Below are 16,597 nucleotides of genomic sequence, written 5' to 3'. Positions count from 1 at the left end.
AGTCGGGACCTTTAAGCGTGCCCATAACTGCGTGTACAGAGGATCACGGTCACGCGTGTCTCTTTCTAATTTCTCTCTATTTATACCTTTGTTCTTATTCCATAGAAAATAGATTAACTTTTTGTTTTGTTTTCTCAGTTTTTAATGAAATTGATTATTTGTGACATATGTTTGATTATTTGTCTCGTGATACAGATTTGTTTTATTCTCACTCGTTTTCAATTTTTCATTTCCAACAATTATTCATTCATATAATTTTTTCCAAATCCTGAAACAGGAAGAATCTATGTCAGAAAAGGAGAAAGCGTAATTGTAAATATAATTTCCTTGATGTAGGAATAATGATTGATAATAACCATCGTTGATTATCGTCGATTATTCTAATAGCAGAGAGAGAAAGGGAGAAAGAGAGAAAGGGAGAAAAAGAGAAAGGATACATATTATAAGGCAAATTTTTCTAGGATTAAAATAAAAATAACCTGTCACCTTTCGCCACAATGTCCTTTTCTTGCACGACGCGGGTGCACGTTCCGCGAACTCGCGAATTATGAATATGATTATCTCGGACGGGCTCTTGACGGGAAGCCAGACCTGTCCCAGAGGTGTCACCTTACATCCTCCCTCTCCTCCATGGTGTCGACGCTCCTAGGTCCCCTCGTGCTGCTCTCCCATCCTGACTTGACGCGTGACGTTACTTCTCGTAACCGAATCTCGCGAATAATTGGACCTCGACAAGTCTTTGCTTTTCTTTCGATCGTTTCGCCAATCATATATCTTAGATAATAATTAAAAAAAGAAATTAAAATGTGAAGATTTATGTATACTTAATAGTATTTGATAAATGTAAAAACAATTTAGGATTGGAAAATTTTTATATTGTTGTTAAAAAATCATTTTAAAAATATTAATAATTAATTTTATTTATTGTTACTTTTATTGAAATAGTTTCTCTATATTTAGAATTACTTTATATTTATTATAGAAAACAAATAGGTATGTTATATTAAGTTAATCCTAACCTTTTTTATAAAAATTTTCCAATTTTGCCTTATTTTCAAACATTGAATGATATTATATTATATTATTGCAATTAATTTTTCTTCGATTGTCTTTCATATTTCTTGGATTGAATATTAATCACGTTTTTTAATAGTATTTTTTTATTCAATTTTAGCCTAACCTCACAAACATTTTATCCTGAACCATGATCAACCTTGGTTAATATGTAAAAATGTAAATGGTCCAGACGGTCGACGTCCAGCAATAATCTCTCGTCTTCAAAAAAAATGAAAAATTCAAAAACCTTAAAATTCTTAGAACGGTCGTTCCCGAATCTCTAGATTCTAGATTCACCGAAAATTATTGTTATACCTGAAATATTGTATTGATATAGAATTAGTTCGTAAAATTAAAAACTTTTCAAGAGAAACAAAATCACGTGTTATGAGATATATTTTTGATATAAAAATAACGAATATAATAAATTTTTTGACCGATTGTTTATCCTCATTATTTCTTCTTCATGGATTTATAATTAAAAAGAATTATTGTATTTCAAATCATTATTTCTATATTGAACTTCATTTCACACCAAAACAGAATTCTTAATAGATATTGATATACAGATATTGATAATTGATTATTACTGATAGAGAAATTTTTGCAACAATAAATGAAACACAAATCATAACCTAAAATTCTCACTTACTTCTTGTTGCTTCTAAAGATATATATTGCATTATGATAAATTACACATGTCAAAAAAGATTGCTGATAATTACTATATAAGTTACTAACATATTCGCAAAATATTTAAATTCGAAACGTTTTCGTCGTCCATCTCTCCCGGAATTATATACGTATAACACATTTCAACTAGAGATGAAAGAAAAGAAATGCAGGAGGATAGGGGGGAAAGAGAAAGAAAGGGGAATGCAGATGGGCCGTCAGCCTCTTTTCCGCAGGGGCCCGTAATAAATTTAACGGGCCAACGAGGGGGGCAGGGCCGGTTCGCAAGCGACGATAACGATCGAACGAGCGTCAGAGAAGTGCTAAGTAACTACCGATCGTATCGAAGATAGAACGTTAAGCTGGAAGCGTTTTCGAACTATTATATAGTGCACGTCTGCTGTTGTGCGCCATCTTTCATAGTCATAGAAATATCTATTCTATCATTCGGCTCGCTATTATCGACGTAGTCAGAAATTGTCACCGACACCACAGAGAGACCGATACAATGGCCGTCTAGTGAAATCTATAGCATGTGTTTGACGTTTATGAATCGAATTTCTCCATGGATCGACACGTGACATAGGTAATGTGGCCCCATCAAACGCCCATGGGACCGATCTATGTTTGGCTGATACGATATGTCAAAGGATCTGTAAACAATTTCAACAATTTGATCTAATAGAGGAAAATTACTCGTCGTATAAATGTGAGTGGTTTTGAGTATTAAATTTTATTGTAGAATTGATTATGATTTAAGCGGAATAAATTAGAATGGATTTTAAACTTTTAGAGATGAGAATATTATAATATTCACAGTCATTAATTGTTTTTTATAAAATTAGAATTTTAGATTAAAATACAACTGATTGCTGCAAAGTTGTTTTATTGAATTATTTGAATTCTTATCTTAGAATTGAATCTCAAATAAAGGATTACTTTAATTTTATTCAAATGATTGAGAATTGAATGTCAGACATACAAACGACTATTCTCTTAATTCCCTGTATCGTTGTATACAATGTGCCGCATCTACCCTAATTTCATTCAACGCTCCATAGAAATTCCCAACTACCTCGAGCCCACCAAACATATGTCGAAGATCTCGTCCTCTTTTCAGCACAATGACACCATTTGAATTTCGTGCAGACGATTGGCCAGTCGGTCGACCAATGAAACACGAAGAAAGAATACACTATGGGGGTTGATACGCGTGCGCCAGTTTCCTGGGGTGAAATTTATGAGATTAAGTGACTACGCAAACATAATTTCGTTATGATAACTCTTTTCTCCTTTTTTCTTTTTTTTTTGACGAAATTATGTTGGATTATAGAAAAAACTTGGCACTTTTTTTATAATACATAAAAGTATTAATCCTTATATTGTTAAAAAGTGTATTGTTATATTGTAAAGAAAAGATTAAACGGTAAAAATTTTTTAAGAAGAATTAAAAAAATTAATTAAAATGAATCAATTTTAAAATTAAATAACATGTATTTAAAATAATGTTAGATGATTGAAGTGTAAAAGAAAAATTTATTTTTCATTTTATTGGTGTTAGTGATGTGATATAGAATTTGCAAAAAAGTTGAAAAGTATTTATTTTATTAATTTTAATTTTAAACTATTAAATAGTTTTAAAAATTGAGTTGTGAGCATTTTAAATACGTGAACATTTTAACGGAATAAAATTTAGTCTGCATAGAAATAGGAGAGTATGTGAGTTACAGTGTCAGGTGAGCGACTGTGGAGTTGATCGTTGGCTGCTTGTAATTCTAGACAGGAATTAAGCGGTGCAGCGGACAGCCGCAGCTTCACCGTTGCAAGCGGTATCGTGGAAAGGACAACTTTGTAATATGATTATGGTTGGAGAGATTCAATATCGAAATTAGGAAAATTGACTTTTTAATCGTTCTAATATCTTCATTCGTGATAAAGTGACCTAATAAATGAGAACACTATGAATACACATGTATAAATATATTATTTATAGAATATAGATAGAATAGATAGAAGTAGACTTAACATTTTCAAATAGACATTTGTTACGAATCTAATGTACGCGTGAACTAGTTAGAATCTCTTTCTAATTCAGTCACTGATCCTCCATTCAGAATTATCAACGCAACAACTGAAGGACGTTGTTTTCCTATGACAAATTACACATTTATTCTCTGCTTTCGACATCGCGACATCAACGTGTATACGTCCTCCCATATGCTCTCACATACATACACACATTATACGCATACCACATCGTTGACCTACCCCACTGAGAATCATGTTTCAATACAGAAATCGAAAACCATATCATTGAAGCTTTGATTCGTAACATGCGAATTCGATATATCGATCTTTGATTTTTGGTTTTTGATTTTTGACATATATTGCTACTTCCTAACCTGCGTAAACGCTCATGTGTATAAACGATTAATCATTGTGCGTATTATTTAATAAATTTCTTATTTAATAAATTTTGTAAGTATATATATATATATATATATATATATATATATATATATATATATATATATACAAAATTATAAAATATGTATGTTATTATGATAATTTATTTGCTCGATTTTCTATATTACGAAATTTTCTTTTCGTTTTATATGATTCTAAATGAGGTTAAATTAGGTTAACGTAACATATGTGCAGAGTGAGCTCATTTTTATTATGGATGCATTTCAATTAAAGATCTTACAATCATTTTAATTGTGTATTTGTGATCTGTGTTATATGTAATTAAATAATTTTTTCAACATCTTTCAAATTTCTTTTCGATCAGTGAAAAATTTTTTATATTATTTATCAAACATCGATTGCTTCTGAAAACCACATTTCTCACAACCAATGATTACACAATGCGATTTCGCGGTTTTATTGCGGTGCTTATAGGTTGAAGAATTTTTAAAAGAAATATGGTATGTAGTACATATATTATATTATTTATTATATTGTATTTGCTTCTATCATAGAAAAGATTCATAATATATAATATTTAGATTTCAAAAATAAATATTAGCCTTTAATCATTCTTATAAGAATAATTTTGGATAAAATAAACGATTTTATTAATAATTTTACTATTTTAAATTTATGTAAAAAAAATTCCATTTAGGAATTTTTTAATCTAAATATTAATATTACTAATTTAGTAATATCATAGATATAACCTATCAAAAACTATATATAACTATATATCATTCTAGGGATATATATAGGGATATGTAATGTAAGCAGTTCCGAATTGCTTAAACCCTAGGAACAAGGAACGAACAATTGTCGAATGCAGGGCAAAATTGACCACGTTGGTTACATAATGGGCCTCCTCGTGCTTCGTCAAATGGTGGGCAGTGCGAGTATTTAGATGAGTTGACTCCAATTGGCGTACGTACCGTGAGAATCCAGTATCTAGCGCGTGGACCATGTGTGAACCGACCGGACGGGGAAGAAAAATGGGTGAACTAATCATGCAAATTGGGCACAATGTTATGTAATTCTGGTCTATCTTCAGCCATCCGCCCGTTGGAATCTCGAACACAGACGTCCAGTTATAATAGCTTGCATTTGGAACAATTAACGGCATCTCCATCGAAATTAGTTTGACGTCGAGGTAATGGAAGTAATGTTTCTAGTATTCATGTTCTGGTTTAATCATAAGTTCCTTGTCCTACTTCTAAAAGTAGATTGCTTGATTCCATCACTGGGAAAAATTCTAATTAATGTATAGTTTTCTTGAAGTTTATCAATATTTAATCTAATAAATTAACATTCAACAAGGAAGAAAAGAGAATATAAAAAATAAAACAAAAAATAAATCACAAATAAAAAATATATAAAAAATCTGATAATATTATAATAATATGAGAATTACAAAATATAAATATACTATATATTATATACAAGTGAGTTTTAGTAATTTAAAAATTTAGGTTATGTTTAAACTTCTATGTTTAAACTAAAAACTAGGATCATTCTTTCAAGTTAAATTGAGACTAGCTTACGATTAAGTTTAAACTACATTCAAATGAAATTTAACTTAAATTTGAAGGTTGGTATTCCAAAACTTTCAAACAAAAGTATATACATGTAACAATAAAAAATGCTGGAAAAATCAGATAGACATTGTGGACTGTGGTTCGCGAACAGATTTGAGTGAGGAACGGAAGAAGAGGTTCGGAACGATTATGCAGCACGACACGATGCGCAACAAGGAGAGACAAGGAGATAGAGAGAAGAAGATAGAGAAAAAAGAGAGAAAGAGAGAGAAATACACGGTGCACACTGCGAGCAATGTGCGAGGCTTCGCGCGGCCGTCAATTACGATTAATTAGAGCGGAGACTGACAGCGGACGCAGCGACGGCTACTTAATACTTTAACTTGTCCCCAACCCTCCACCCGTTCACTTCCTCCGCCGTCGTTGACGATGATGAATCGACCGGAGTGCGTCGAGAACGCGTCGTTTCGTTCATCGCGAACGATCGTGGAATATCATATACATCCCTTTCTCCTTTTTCTTTTGTACCGTTCCTTCCATTCACGAAACGTGAGATGTTACGTTCTCGTACGCCGCGAGGAAAAAGTCACCATAGGAAATTCAAGCTTCTGACGTCGGCCTATGCGTATTCCACAATAGAATGGTGTGTTCATTGAAAGATTTTTTTTTTCTTTTCATAATTTATTTCAACATTTTAAGAATATTTAGATAATAGGAAATATTTATGGTTTTAATTAATTGAAATAAAATCATAAATTTTTATTATTATTTTTATTATTATTTATTATTATTCTCATAGAAAATTTTATAGCAACTTTTGAATTTCTTTGATTAGATGAGAGGGAAAATTTTTGAAATTCTTGAATTTTAATACAGAAATTAAAAATTGTAAAAAAAATGATAACATGATGATATTAAATAGTAGAGGATACAAAATAAACAACTTTATTTATTTGAATAAAATGAAAATTTGATAACCTATTGATAAAAATAGACTGAATAGGATTTTTTACAATTTTCCTCGTGATCTCTCGACTTTGAAGTATTAACAACATGTTGATATAGACGCTTGATAATAATCGTAATTAACTATTTAATACTGCAATTTAGAGAGAGAGAGAGAGAGAAAGAACTCTTGCATTATTAAACAGATACAATTAAAGCAGAGAATTAATACGAATGCGTCATTTCACGGTTTCAGATTCGTTCGTTACGCATCGTATCGACCTTATATTAAGAACAGTGTTTTTATGCTTGTTACAAGATATAAAATCATAATTGTAAACCCAATTATCCCGATTATATAAACTATGTTCCATCATGAATTTTTAATTGTTCTAATAACGTAGCAACAAATTCGAAATCATTACATTAATTCTAATAAAAATATTCGAATGATATAATTAATTTATGTCATATGTGAAAATTATCAATCTGGTTATGCATACTTTCAATGAACATTTTTGTTCTATTGTCGCGCGTTCTATTTTCTGTTTTTTAAAATAGATAAATCTTACTAGCAGCATATTAATTTTGACAAATAAATATTATACAAGTAAGGAAATTTTCTATTAGTAGTAATCATATATAAATATAAATGCACATATTTCTTTTTTTTTTTCTACATGTAATTTATTCTTCTGCAATCTTTAAATAGTTATAGATCTCATAATCGCATAATAATAGAATATTAACAAACAATCGTTTTTCCTAGGTTCATAAACGGAAGTAATGGAAGTAAGTAAAAAAGAAAAAATGGAGGGCGAAGACGCATTTGAATGATTGCGCTCGTTGTCGGTCTCCTTCGCTAATTGAGCCATTGTCTAGGTCTGGTTAGGCACGTCTAAAAGCCTAATGGCCGTTTCCTAGAGACGCGCCAGCCCGAATACAGAACGAATTAGAATAATTCGTTCCGTCTGGCTGCGTCAGATCGTGCAACGTCGTTCACCGTCAGTTAAGAGAAAAACCTGTCCTGTCTCTCTCTCTCTCTCTCTCTCTCCCTCCCTCTTTCTTCCCTCATTCACCAAGAATCAGTGGTTCCGCTTTAAATTTCGACGCTTAACTTCCATTTCAACGGTGTACACACCACGTTATATATCCTTGCTTTTTGTAAACACCACTTTTATCCGACCACGCGGATGTTTTTCATTAAAACCGAACCGACATCGCGAAAACATTTTATCGTTCGATTCTTCCTGCTCGGACGTAAATATTTTATACGATGAAAAAAAAAAAAAAAGAAAAAAAATAGCATCGAGATAAATATCATTCAGATCACGTAGCGGATTTATCGCAATAACAGATGTTTCGATACATTGTACTCGACGTGGAGGGATATAATTTATCCATAGATAAACATAGAAAACTTTAAACTTTATTAACGTTAAATGATCGATAAAGAAAAAAAAAAAAAGAAAAAAAATTCACTGTCGACGAATGTAAGGACGATCGATCGACCATTCTTGGAAAAGTCGAAGCCGATCCCGAACAGGACTCGAAAGACCTCGAAGAACGGGTCTTCCTTTTAATTTCTAATTTCATTACAGATTCTCGAGCAGCCCCATAATGGCCTCGATACGCCATAGGCCATCTGGCACGATCTCTAAAAGATCTATATCTATATCATATACCGATCGAGGATCGATCAGCGGAATATCTAGATGGCCTGGTCGCCGAAAGATCAACCGATTTTCTTCGAAACTCCATGTAATCATGCTACATTATTTAGTCAAATTTACATGGCAAATTGCACGAATAAACGGATCGAACGTTTTCTTCCTGTTGGAGGAACGATGCAACAACAATGGATTCATTTGAGTAAACACGGACGCATTTACAGAAATATTCCGGTGTTAAGGTAAAGGGAAGGATTCATTCAAGTAAAAATCAATTGGAACGCATGGATTTGTTAATTGAAACGAAGAAAAAGATTCATGATGTTACTTTTTAAATTTTTTTTTTTAATTTTCCATTAAATTATATTTTTTTTAACATAAAGTTTTGTTTTTAGGTTCCTGGATTTAGAATTTTTGAAAAAAATTCACATGTCATCTTCCTTGAATTCTCCTAATACAAAGTTGAATTTTTTGGTAAAAATTTTGGTTTAAATTTTCAATTTTTTCTTGGAAATATGTAGAAATATTAATTTATAAGTAAAATATATATCCTGTATTTTATTTTCATATTTCACAAATTCAAAGATTGTCTTAGTGAGTAATTTATTTTTATCTTTTTTTTTTTAGATTAATAGATTAAGAGTACAATTAATTGTTCAAACTCTTTCAAGAAGCTTCGATATTCTTAGGAAGACCAGATATAACTATGATGTAAAGGGATAGAAGGGAGAGAGGAGTGTTGCGTTTCGTGATCGTGGTTGCTGAATAAGATTTTTTCCAGGGAGTGATGGAGGTAAGAATCTTACGGGCGATAAGGCACACATTAATTGAAGAATAACATCCGGCATGGAGCTGGTGGCAGACCGTCGTGACATCATTGTTTACAACTGAACGAAAATGGAATTAAACGAATCACCCAATGACCAACCTATTCAAGAGCGAAAGGGGTAATTTTAGAGTGATAACATTAACGAGAATTAGTCGGCTGTGTCGATAATTTCAAAAGAATTCGATTCATGGTGACCTATTTTCTTCAAATGTTTAGTAATCAAACAGGAATTGATACTTTAAAAAAACCTTCTCCATGGTATGTATATTTTTGATATAATTCTTTAATGGTAGAAGAATGCATAGAATGTTTATCATATTAAATGATTTGAAATTCATTCAGTTTGTTTTGATTTTTTTTGTTTCTAATTCAATAATCAAGTGAAAATAAATATTTAAAAAATGTTTACCTTTGTATATTTTTAATTTAATTCTTATACAATGAAAAATTTGTGAAATTTTTATTAAAAATGGAATTTAATTATAATAAAATAAAACAAAATAAAATAATTATTGAACGTAAGAATATAGGAAGTTTCATTATAATTTGATAATATTTATGTGATTTTGTATTTCCATTTTTTTTTTAAATTTAATTTCTTCATGATTATAAAAAAAATAAAAATAGAAAATGTTTATTGAGCTCAATCGGAATATTAATCGGAAGAATATTATTCAATTATAATTTGAATAATGGAAATTTAAAAGATCAAATTCATCGTTCAAATTGATCATAGTTACTGTTATTTTACTAACGATCGATTATGAGCCAATGGAGCCTGTCCACCTGTCGTGTTCGATGAGAAAGCAATTCTGACCCAGCAGCGGAACTAATAGCTTTGACGAAGAACTAACGTCTGCACATTTAATTAGATAGAAAGATATTGCAACTAAATGAATGCACATTTATTATATATGCGTTATAAAATAAAAATAAAATAAATTGCAAATATCAAATTATAAATAACTGAAACTTACTACATTAATTGCATTACATTAATAGATATAAATATTTTAATAATAAAAACTAAACTAAAATTATTGAATTTGAATTTGAATTTCTAAATATTATCAATCTCCAACATTACCAAAAAAATCAAAAAAATAGAAGGACTAAAGAAAGACTATTTTTTTAAGATAATTTTTTTTAATTATAGATATACCAAAAATCACATGTTCCATTTAAATAAATTTTAAAATCAATCTAAATGCCATTTTTTTCATCATCGGATACTGCATCTAAATGATCTACGGGAAAAAAGTAATGGCCGAGCATGTGGCAAAAAGATAATTCTCTCGCAAGTTGCAAGAGGAGAACAAGAATAGAAGTACAATTTAGAGCGAGAAGCGAGGGTCCCAGGGTCATCCAAGAGGGCTTCGTTTTATGATCTTTCTTCAACCGGCAGGAGCCATACACGATCAGGAGTCGAAGGATCGATGGATAAAAAAAAATAAAGAAAGTCAATGATGATAAAGAAGGAAAGAAGATTGGAGTTAAGAAATGGAAGCTTGCTAAGAACGAATAGCTGTGTCAAATTAACCATGATTTATAGAGATGGCCAATATTCCATTCTATTAACATCGCATTATCCTTCCGTCAAATTACATATCGACGACCCGATTTTTTCAGAAGCCGATCCTGGCACAAAGTAACTTTTGCATTCATCTCTTCTTTATCTCAATCGACTCCTTTCTTACTCTATTTTAATACCTATAAATTACTTATGTGATTGATCTTTTTTTTTCACTTATTTATTCATTTAACGTTATACTTAATTTTGTAACAATTACAACGATTGCAAGATTCGTCGTTTTTAACAACTTCTTTTTAAATGTCATCAATTTTTTTATATTTATTTTTTCAATTTTCAAATTATTCTTATTCTACGAATCTATCTAAATCTTTCTGTTACAGTGAAGGGAAAAATACTTTTTTATTTGCAAAACTATTTTATTCCAAATAAACGATATGACATGATTAAAAAAAATTATAATATGATTAAATGATATGATTAAAATTAGAATCAACGTATCATTGATCATTAAAAAAGAAAAACGGAATTTTTCAGTTTTTCTTCCCGATTACCGTTCCAAGGTGTACAGGTATCCAATATAGTACGATCGATCACCGATTATAGCTCGGGATAGGCATGGTGTACAATGTTGCACTCTATTGGTTGGTTACATATCGCAACATTATACGTATATGCGGCCGGGGCATCAAGTTGCAGGCTGCAATATGTATACGCGTTTAATTAATTCGCCCGTACACGCGCCATATGAATCTCATTCCCGTGTAGTTCGGCGAATTTCCCCAAACGAACGTAAGTAAAGCATATTTCATCACATCAAAATTTTCTATGTTAATTGCCGATACCCGATACACAGAGTTTGAACGTTTGATTCCAGTACAGATTAAGATCAAGAATGATATGGATGATATAATAACAACAAGTCAATTTTAGTACAATTTTAATTGGGACAATTTAACATGCATTTATGACCAGAATCGATTTCACTCACGTTAATTATCGAGGGAATTATCGAATGAATTAACCGTAGGTATTTAAATTTATAAATCTAATACTTGTATAGTCATAATTCAGTGTAATTATTCTTCAAATATAGAAGTATTATCAGATATGAAAATATATTTTAACAATACTTCAGTTCTATATATATCACTAATTATATTGCATTCTAATTTAATAGATAATCCAAAATCAAGTATCTAAAACCAGAAGTGAAAAAAATATTCATTTGACTGTCTAAAAAAAAACAAATTTTAAAACAATCATCAAAGAATGAATTCGCCAATGAATTAACCCTTAAAATTTCATCTACACAGGAAACAAACAACCGAAAAGAAAAACTGTTTCTATCATATCATAGTCAATAGTCGCAAAATGACAAGAATCATTCTATAAATCGTAATGCGGGTGGAGAACATCATATCCATGGGCGCAAAGTTGCGCACACGAAGGAAACAAATAAAGAAAGAAGAGAAGAAGGAAAGAAAGAATAAAGAACGGTTGGACAAGGCGCATCGCGTACGCGCGCGTAGCTCGTGTCCGGTCAGCCGTTAAGAAGGAAGCTCCAGGCCGATGTCGAAGATAAGAGCGGGGACGTGTCCCTCTGTGCGTGGCATTCTCGTGGAGAGAAGTGGTACCGAAGTTCGGGGACCAAGTGTGCCAGGCCCTCACGTAATCCACGGATACGTCGCGACGAATTTGTACGTCTGCCCAATGAGCCAGAAGCCACCCTGCGTTAGCCTCGTTTCGCGTTCACTGTTCGTCTCCTCTTTTCGGCCCGTGTTCCACTGCTACATTCCTCGCCCACTAGTTATATACATGTATACATATATACACGCACGCACATACATATATACATTATATATATATAGGAGAGAAGCCACGAACTGGGTCCCTCTATCTTCAAAATGGCTACCGTCTCCGCATCGGTGGGCAGCCGATATAAACTACAAACGCTCCTCTCGAACACAACGCTCCCCTCGATCGCGTCGCCGGTTTTTTGGATTTCTTCGAAGTGGCACGCTCGGGAAGACGTCGATGGATTTTGAATACGTACTGGATGATATAGAGTGGTTCACTAAATCGATGCGATTGAAGATAGGCTCTCTTTTTTTTTTAATCGATACGATAGATGATTCGTGACATTGAATTTAGAAAATTGACTTTTGCTTTCGTCCATCATTTCATTCTTCCACCATTTCTTTTTCACAAAGAAATTTTTGAAAGAAAAGATAAACTTCTTTATATTGCGTCAAGATTAAATTCAAATCTTTTTCCAATATTGCAATAATGCATCATTACGTTTCTTCAATCCTTAATCGGATAAAAAAAAAAATTATTTCAAACAAAAACCTATCATGATATCTGCATCGAAGTTGTAAATATCTTTGGTAGCGTCGTAACTATTCGCGTACGATCGGAAAATCTGTCTATCGTTAAGGAGGAAGAGGGCGAATAGAATGAAACGATTCGTGAAAGGGGGAGTGACAAAGAGAAGGAGTAGGGAGGGAGTCGATGGGAGAGAGAAAGAGAGAGAAAGGAGATCACGGAGCTCGTGTTTCCGGCCGGGTGAACAACAATGCCCGCAGACAAATGAGCATCCCGCCTCCATTGTTCGCTTCATCGGCACGGCGCAGCCTCTCTCTCCCCTGGTTACCCACCCTGGTTCCGCTTACGCCCCCCTATCCTTCCCCCATTCTTGTTTCTCCTTGTCCCTCCCTTTACCCCGTAATCGAAAGCCCACGTCCTCGTCCTCGTCGTCCTCGTCCTCGTCCTGGTTCTCGTCCTCCATCGTCGTCATCATCATCATCGTCGTCGTCGTCGTCGTCGTCGTCGTCGTCGACCAACAGCCAGGCTGGGGGGTCCTCGATCAACCTGATGCGGGCCAACACCGATTAAACATCTCTGCTTCGTCGAATCTCCGTCAACGTGGGCCCCCTCCATGAGCCCCTCCTCACGAAGAGGTAGGGTTCCCCACGGTGCCACTCTCTTTTGTCCCCAGAGCGCGAGTTCTACCGTGGCTCTCCTCTATTTTTACGCTCATTGTCTTCTTCGTGCGCGCTCGATGAAAATAACGCGCGCCGATGTCTGGATGATATAATACCTCGTCGATAATTTCCATTTTTTGATCTTTTTCTATCCGTTTATTATTCTATCGTTCGTTGAGCCGATTTTTCTCGTCTCCCTTTTCTTCTCATTTCGTCGTCTTTCCTTATTTAAATTATTTCACTGCTTTGCATTTATTTTACTTCAATTACTTTCCCTGAGGTTTTTGTTTGGAATTTTTCATTTAAAATTAATCAAGATTAATTTTTTGACAATTCTATTGTTATTGATATTGTTCATTCATTAATGATTTATACATATTTATTTGAACTATTTTAGAAAAAGAAAAGAATTTAAGATTTATAAACGGTAGAAAGATAAAAAGATTGCTGTTCGATACACAGAGATATATAATGATGGAATTATTTCATTATATAATTAATTGACTTGTAACTTCTATTATTAGTTAAGTAAAATGGAGAGATCACTGTTATTCGAGATCGAATAAACTACGTTATTATTGTACGTTTATTAGACTGACTATACCGGATCGAACAATGCTATTTTATGCAAAAACATAATACACAAATCGTATCGTGTATAAATGTAAATTAATTATGATTGTATTTTGATTATTATATGAACATTACGATACAGTTCGAATAACAATATGAAAATGAAAATGCCGCAACGAGATTCTCTTAATTTTGGTTATAATTTCCATTCATTTTGGATGTAACGGTATACAGTATGAAACCTTATTTAAACAAGTAAAATAAATCTGCCGATAAAAATAACATTTGCTATTCGCTGTTAACACATTATTTTCAAATAGCTACGCATACGCTACTTCATTATTTTTTTAAAATTTGCGAACATAAAACTTTATTATTTTTAATTATCAGTATATTTACTCATTTAATTTTTTACTCTTTTAGTTTTTCTTGGTATTTACTAATTATGACATTTAGAAAAAAATCATATATTTATTTTTCTGCGTTATATCTCCTTTTTTCATTTCTAATCTTAAATTATTTTCTTTTTCTAAAATAGTTCAAATAAATATGTGTAAAAATCTATAATTAATTTAAATATTATTGAAATTAAATAAATATAGTTTATATAATTTGTGCATTATTATAACGTGTATATATGAAAAATTTTTTCGTTTATGTTTATCAATCTGGCAGTGAACGGTCATCCAGTATGAATTTTTGGATGCACGACTGACAATAAGAAGGTAACGCGAGAGACTCGAAGGGCCAGATGTGCAAGGATTCAACATCCTCGAGCCCATTCATGGCTCCCGTGGCAGAACACCTTACTCGAACCACGTCGACCTCCTGCACCACAGAAATTCGATACTGCTCGGAACCTCGGCCAGTGTATAATATCTTGCTTATATATTTTATATATATATATATATAAATATATACTTACTTTATCTTGTTCTAATTTCTAATTCTATCGAATAGTTAAACATGAACAAAGTTTACTTTATATCGAATATATTATTGATAGTTTCAACTAATTTCTCTGCAATTTATGTATTCATAAGTATTATATGTGATAATCTAATCAATTTAGATTATTAAGAAAAACATTGTTTCTTTATTATATATTTATATATTTTATATATTTGAAAATTTAATTTTCTTCTTATTAAAATGTCAATATTATAATATTACAAATATTACAAAAATAATTAATGAAAAATTATAATTATAAATTAATATGTTGGTTGATTGATTTGGAAAATTTCTTCGACATTAATTTTGAGTTTTTTACTTGTCATTATTTGATTTATTATCAAAAGCTTTCATATCATTTAATAATTCATCATATGATTCTTCCACTATATCACACATTTCTGGATTTCTACTTGAGAAAAATAAGATAATAATCTTTGATCTATAATCAATCTTTCAGCATTTATACTTACGTGTACTTAGCATGGTCATAACAAAATTTACATCGTTCACCCGCTGCAAGTGCTATTTTGTCTAATTTATGTTCCTTAAATAACTTTAATTGATTGTACCATTTTCTTTCATGTTTTGAATTTTCATGTTCTTCTTTTATTGACAATTTTTTATCTGTAAATTTTTATATTGTACAATTTTTTCATATTACATATTTGTGTTTGGTTATATATATAAAAAAATTAAAATGATTCAATACAACTTGTACTTCCTTGTCATATTTAATTCATTATATTTTTAATATCTTTATTACTATTTCTTCTTATTACTATCTTAAATTAATTTATAAAAGAAATGAAATATGATTATACTTGATACTATTTTAAAAGGTTCAAAAGGTTTTGTTTCTTCTATAAATTTCCAAAAATCTTTCACTTTTTTTTTTTTACTGTAACTTAAAACTTTGTTGAATGTTAATTCTATACAAATTTTATCTTTTTGCATTATTATATTTGAATATGCCGCTAATTTTTCATCCATAAAAACGTCATTTCCGATTAAAAAATGTTACTAACATGATTGAAGATATGTGAATGGGATATCTAGTGACATTTAATGTTACGTTAGTTTAATTATCTAAGTCGATAATATCATATTGTAGAAATTATGTGATTATTTAAATATTTCTTAAAAATTGAATTCATAAATTTTACGTTACATTAAATATTTTAATGGATTTATTAATATATATAAATTTCAAATATCAATAATGATTATAAGCAACATTATCATATAATGGTAACACAGATTGAGAGCGGCAGTTTTTAAAAAAATTTAGTTTTGATGCTTTATAAGAAAAGTGTGTCTTTAAACAATTTATTATTATAAATTTTATTCGATGAAAGAAATAATAGAATATTTCG

At 31.4% G+C, this 16,597-nt stretch overlaps 1 protein-coding gene across 5 annotated transcripts; it reads left to right on the top strand.

Moving 5' to 3' along the window:
- The first annotated feature begins 4,934 nt into the window (after window positions 1–4,934).
- On the top strand, window positions 4,935–15,288 carry LOC100577396. Of its 5 annotated transcripts, XR_003304709.1 has the most exons (9): window positions 8,489–8,589; window positions 8,743–8,821; window positions 8,975–9,434; window positions 10,333–10,824; window positions 11,245–11,499; window positions 11,585–11,733; window positions 12,024–12,407; window positions 12,579–13,670; window positions 14,943–15,288. XR_003304709.1 is itself a non-coding variant. In XM_026440907.1 (7 exons), exons 2-5 carry the CDS (start codon window positions 8,393–8,395, stop codon window positions 9,183–9,185), a joined length of 417 nt encoding a protein of 138 aa, XP_026296692.1. In that variant the 5' UTR covers window positions 4,935–5,347; window positions 8,279–8,392; the 3' UTR covers window positions 9,186–9,294; window positions 9,393–9,434; window positions 10,333–10,635. The 5 variants fall into 5 exon arrangements, 2 of the variants coding, with proteins under 2 accessions (XP_026296692.1, XP_026296693.1); XR_003304708.1 differs by having other exon boundaries at window positions 8,486–8,589; window positions 10,333–11,499; window positions 11,585–11,737; XM_026440907.1 differs by lacking the exons at window positions 11,245–11,499; window positions 11,585–11,733; window positions 12,024–12,407; window positions 12,579–13,670; window positions 14,943–15,288 and adding an exon at window positions 4,935–5,347 and having other exon boundaries at window positions 8,279–8,589; window positions 8,975–9,058; window positions 9,129–9,294; window positions 9,393–9,434; window positions 10,333–10,635.
- The last annotated feature ends 1,309 nt before the right edge of the window (window positions 15,289–16,597 follow it).

This window comes from Apis mellifera, linkage group LG5, assembly GCF_003254395.2.
Source record: "Apis mellifera strain DH4 linkage group LG5, Amel_HAv3.1, whole genome shotgun sequence".
Taxonomy (NCBI): Eukaryota; Metazoa; Arthropoda; class Insecta; order Hymenoptera; family Apidae; genus Apis; species Apis mellifera.
This window is presented reverse-complemented; position numbering and strand designations above follow the sequence as displayed.

Bases quoted from the DNA above. Each gene is read 5' to 3' on its own strand.
- LOC100577396 (XM_026440908.1), top strand. From the start codon at position 8,393: ATGGCCTGGTCGCCGAAAGATCAACCGATTTTCTTCGAAACTCCATGT. The intron at 8,590-8,742 runs GTAAAGGGAAGG...TTTTGTTTTTAG, and splicing joins AGAAATATTCCGGTGTTAAG to GTTCCTGGATTTAGAATTTT. The intron at 8,822-8,974 runs GTAAAAATTTTG...TTTTTTTTTTAG, and splicing joins ATACAAAGTTGAATTTTTTG to ATTAATAGATTAAGAGTACA.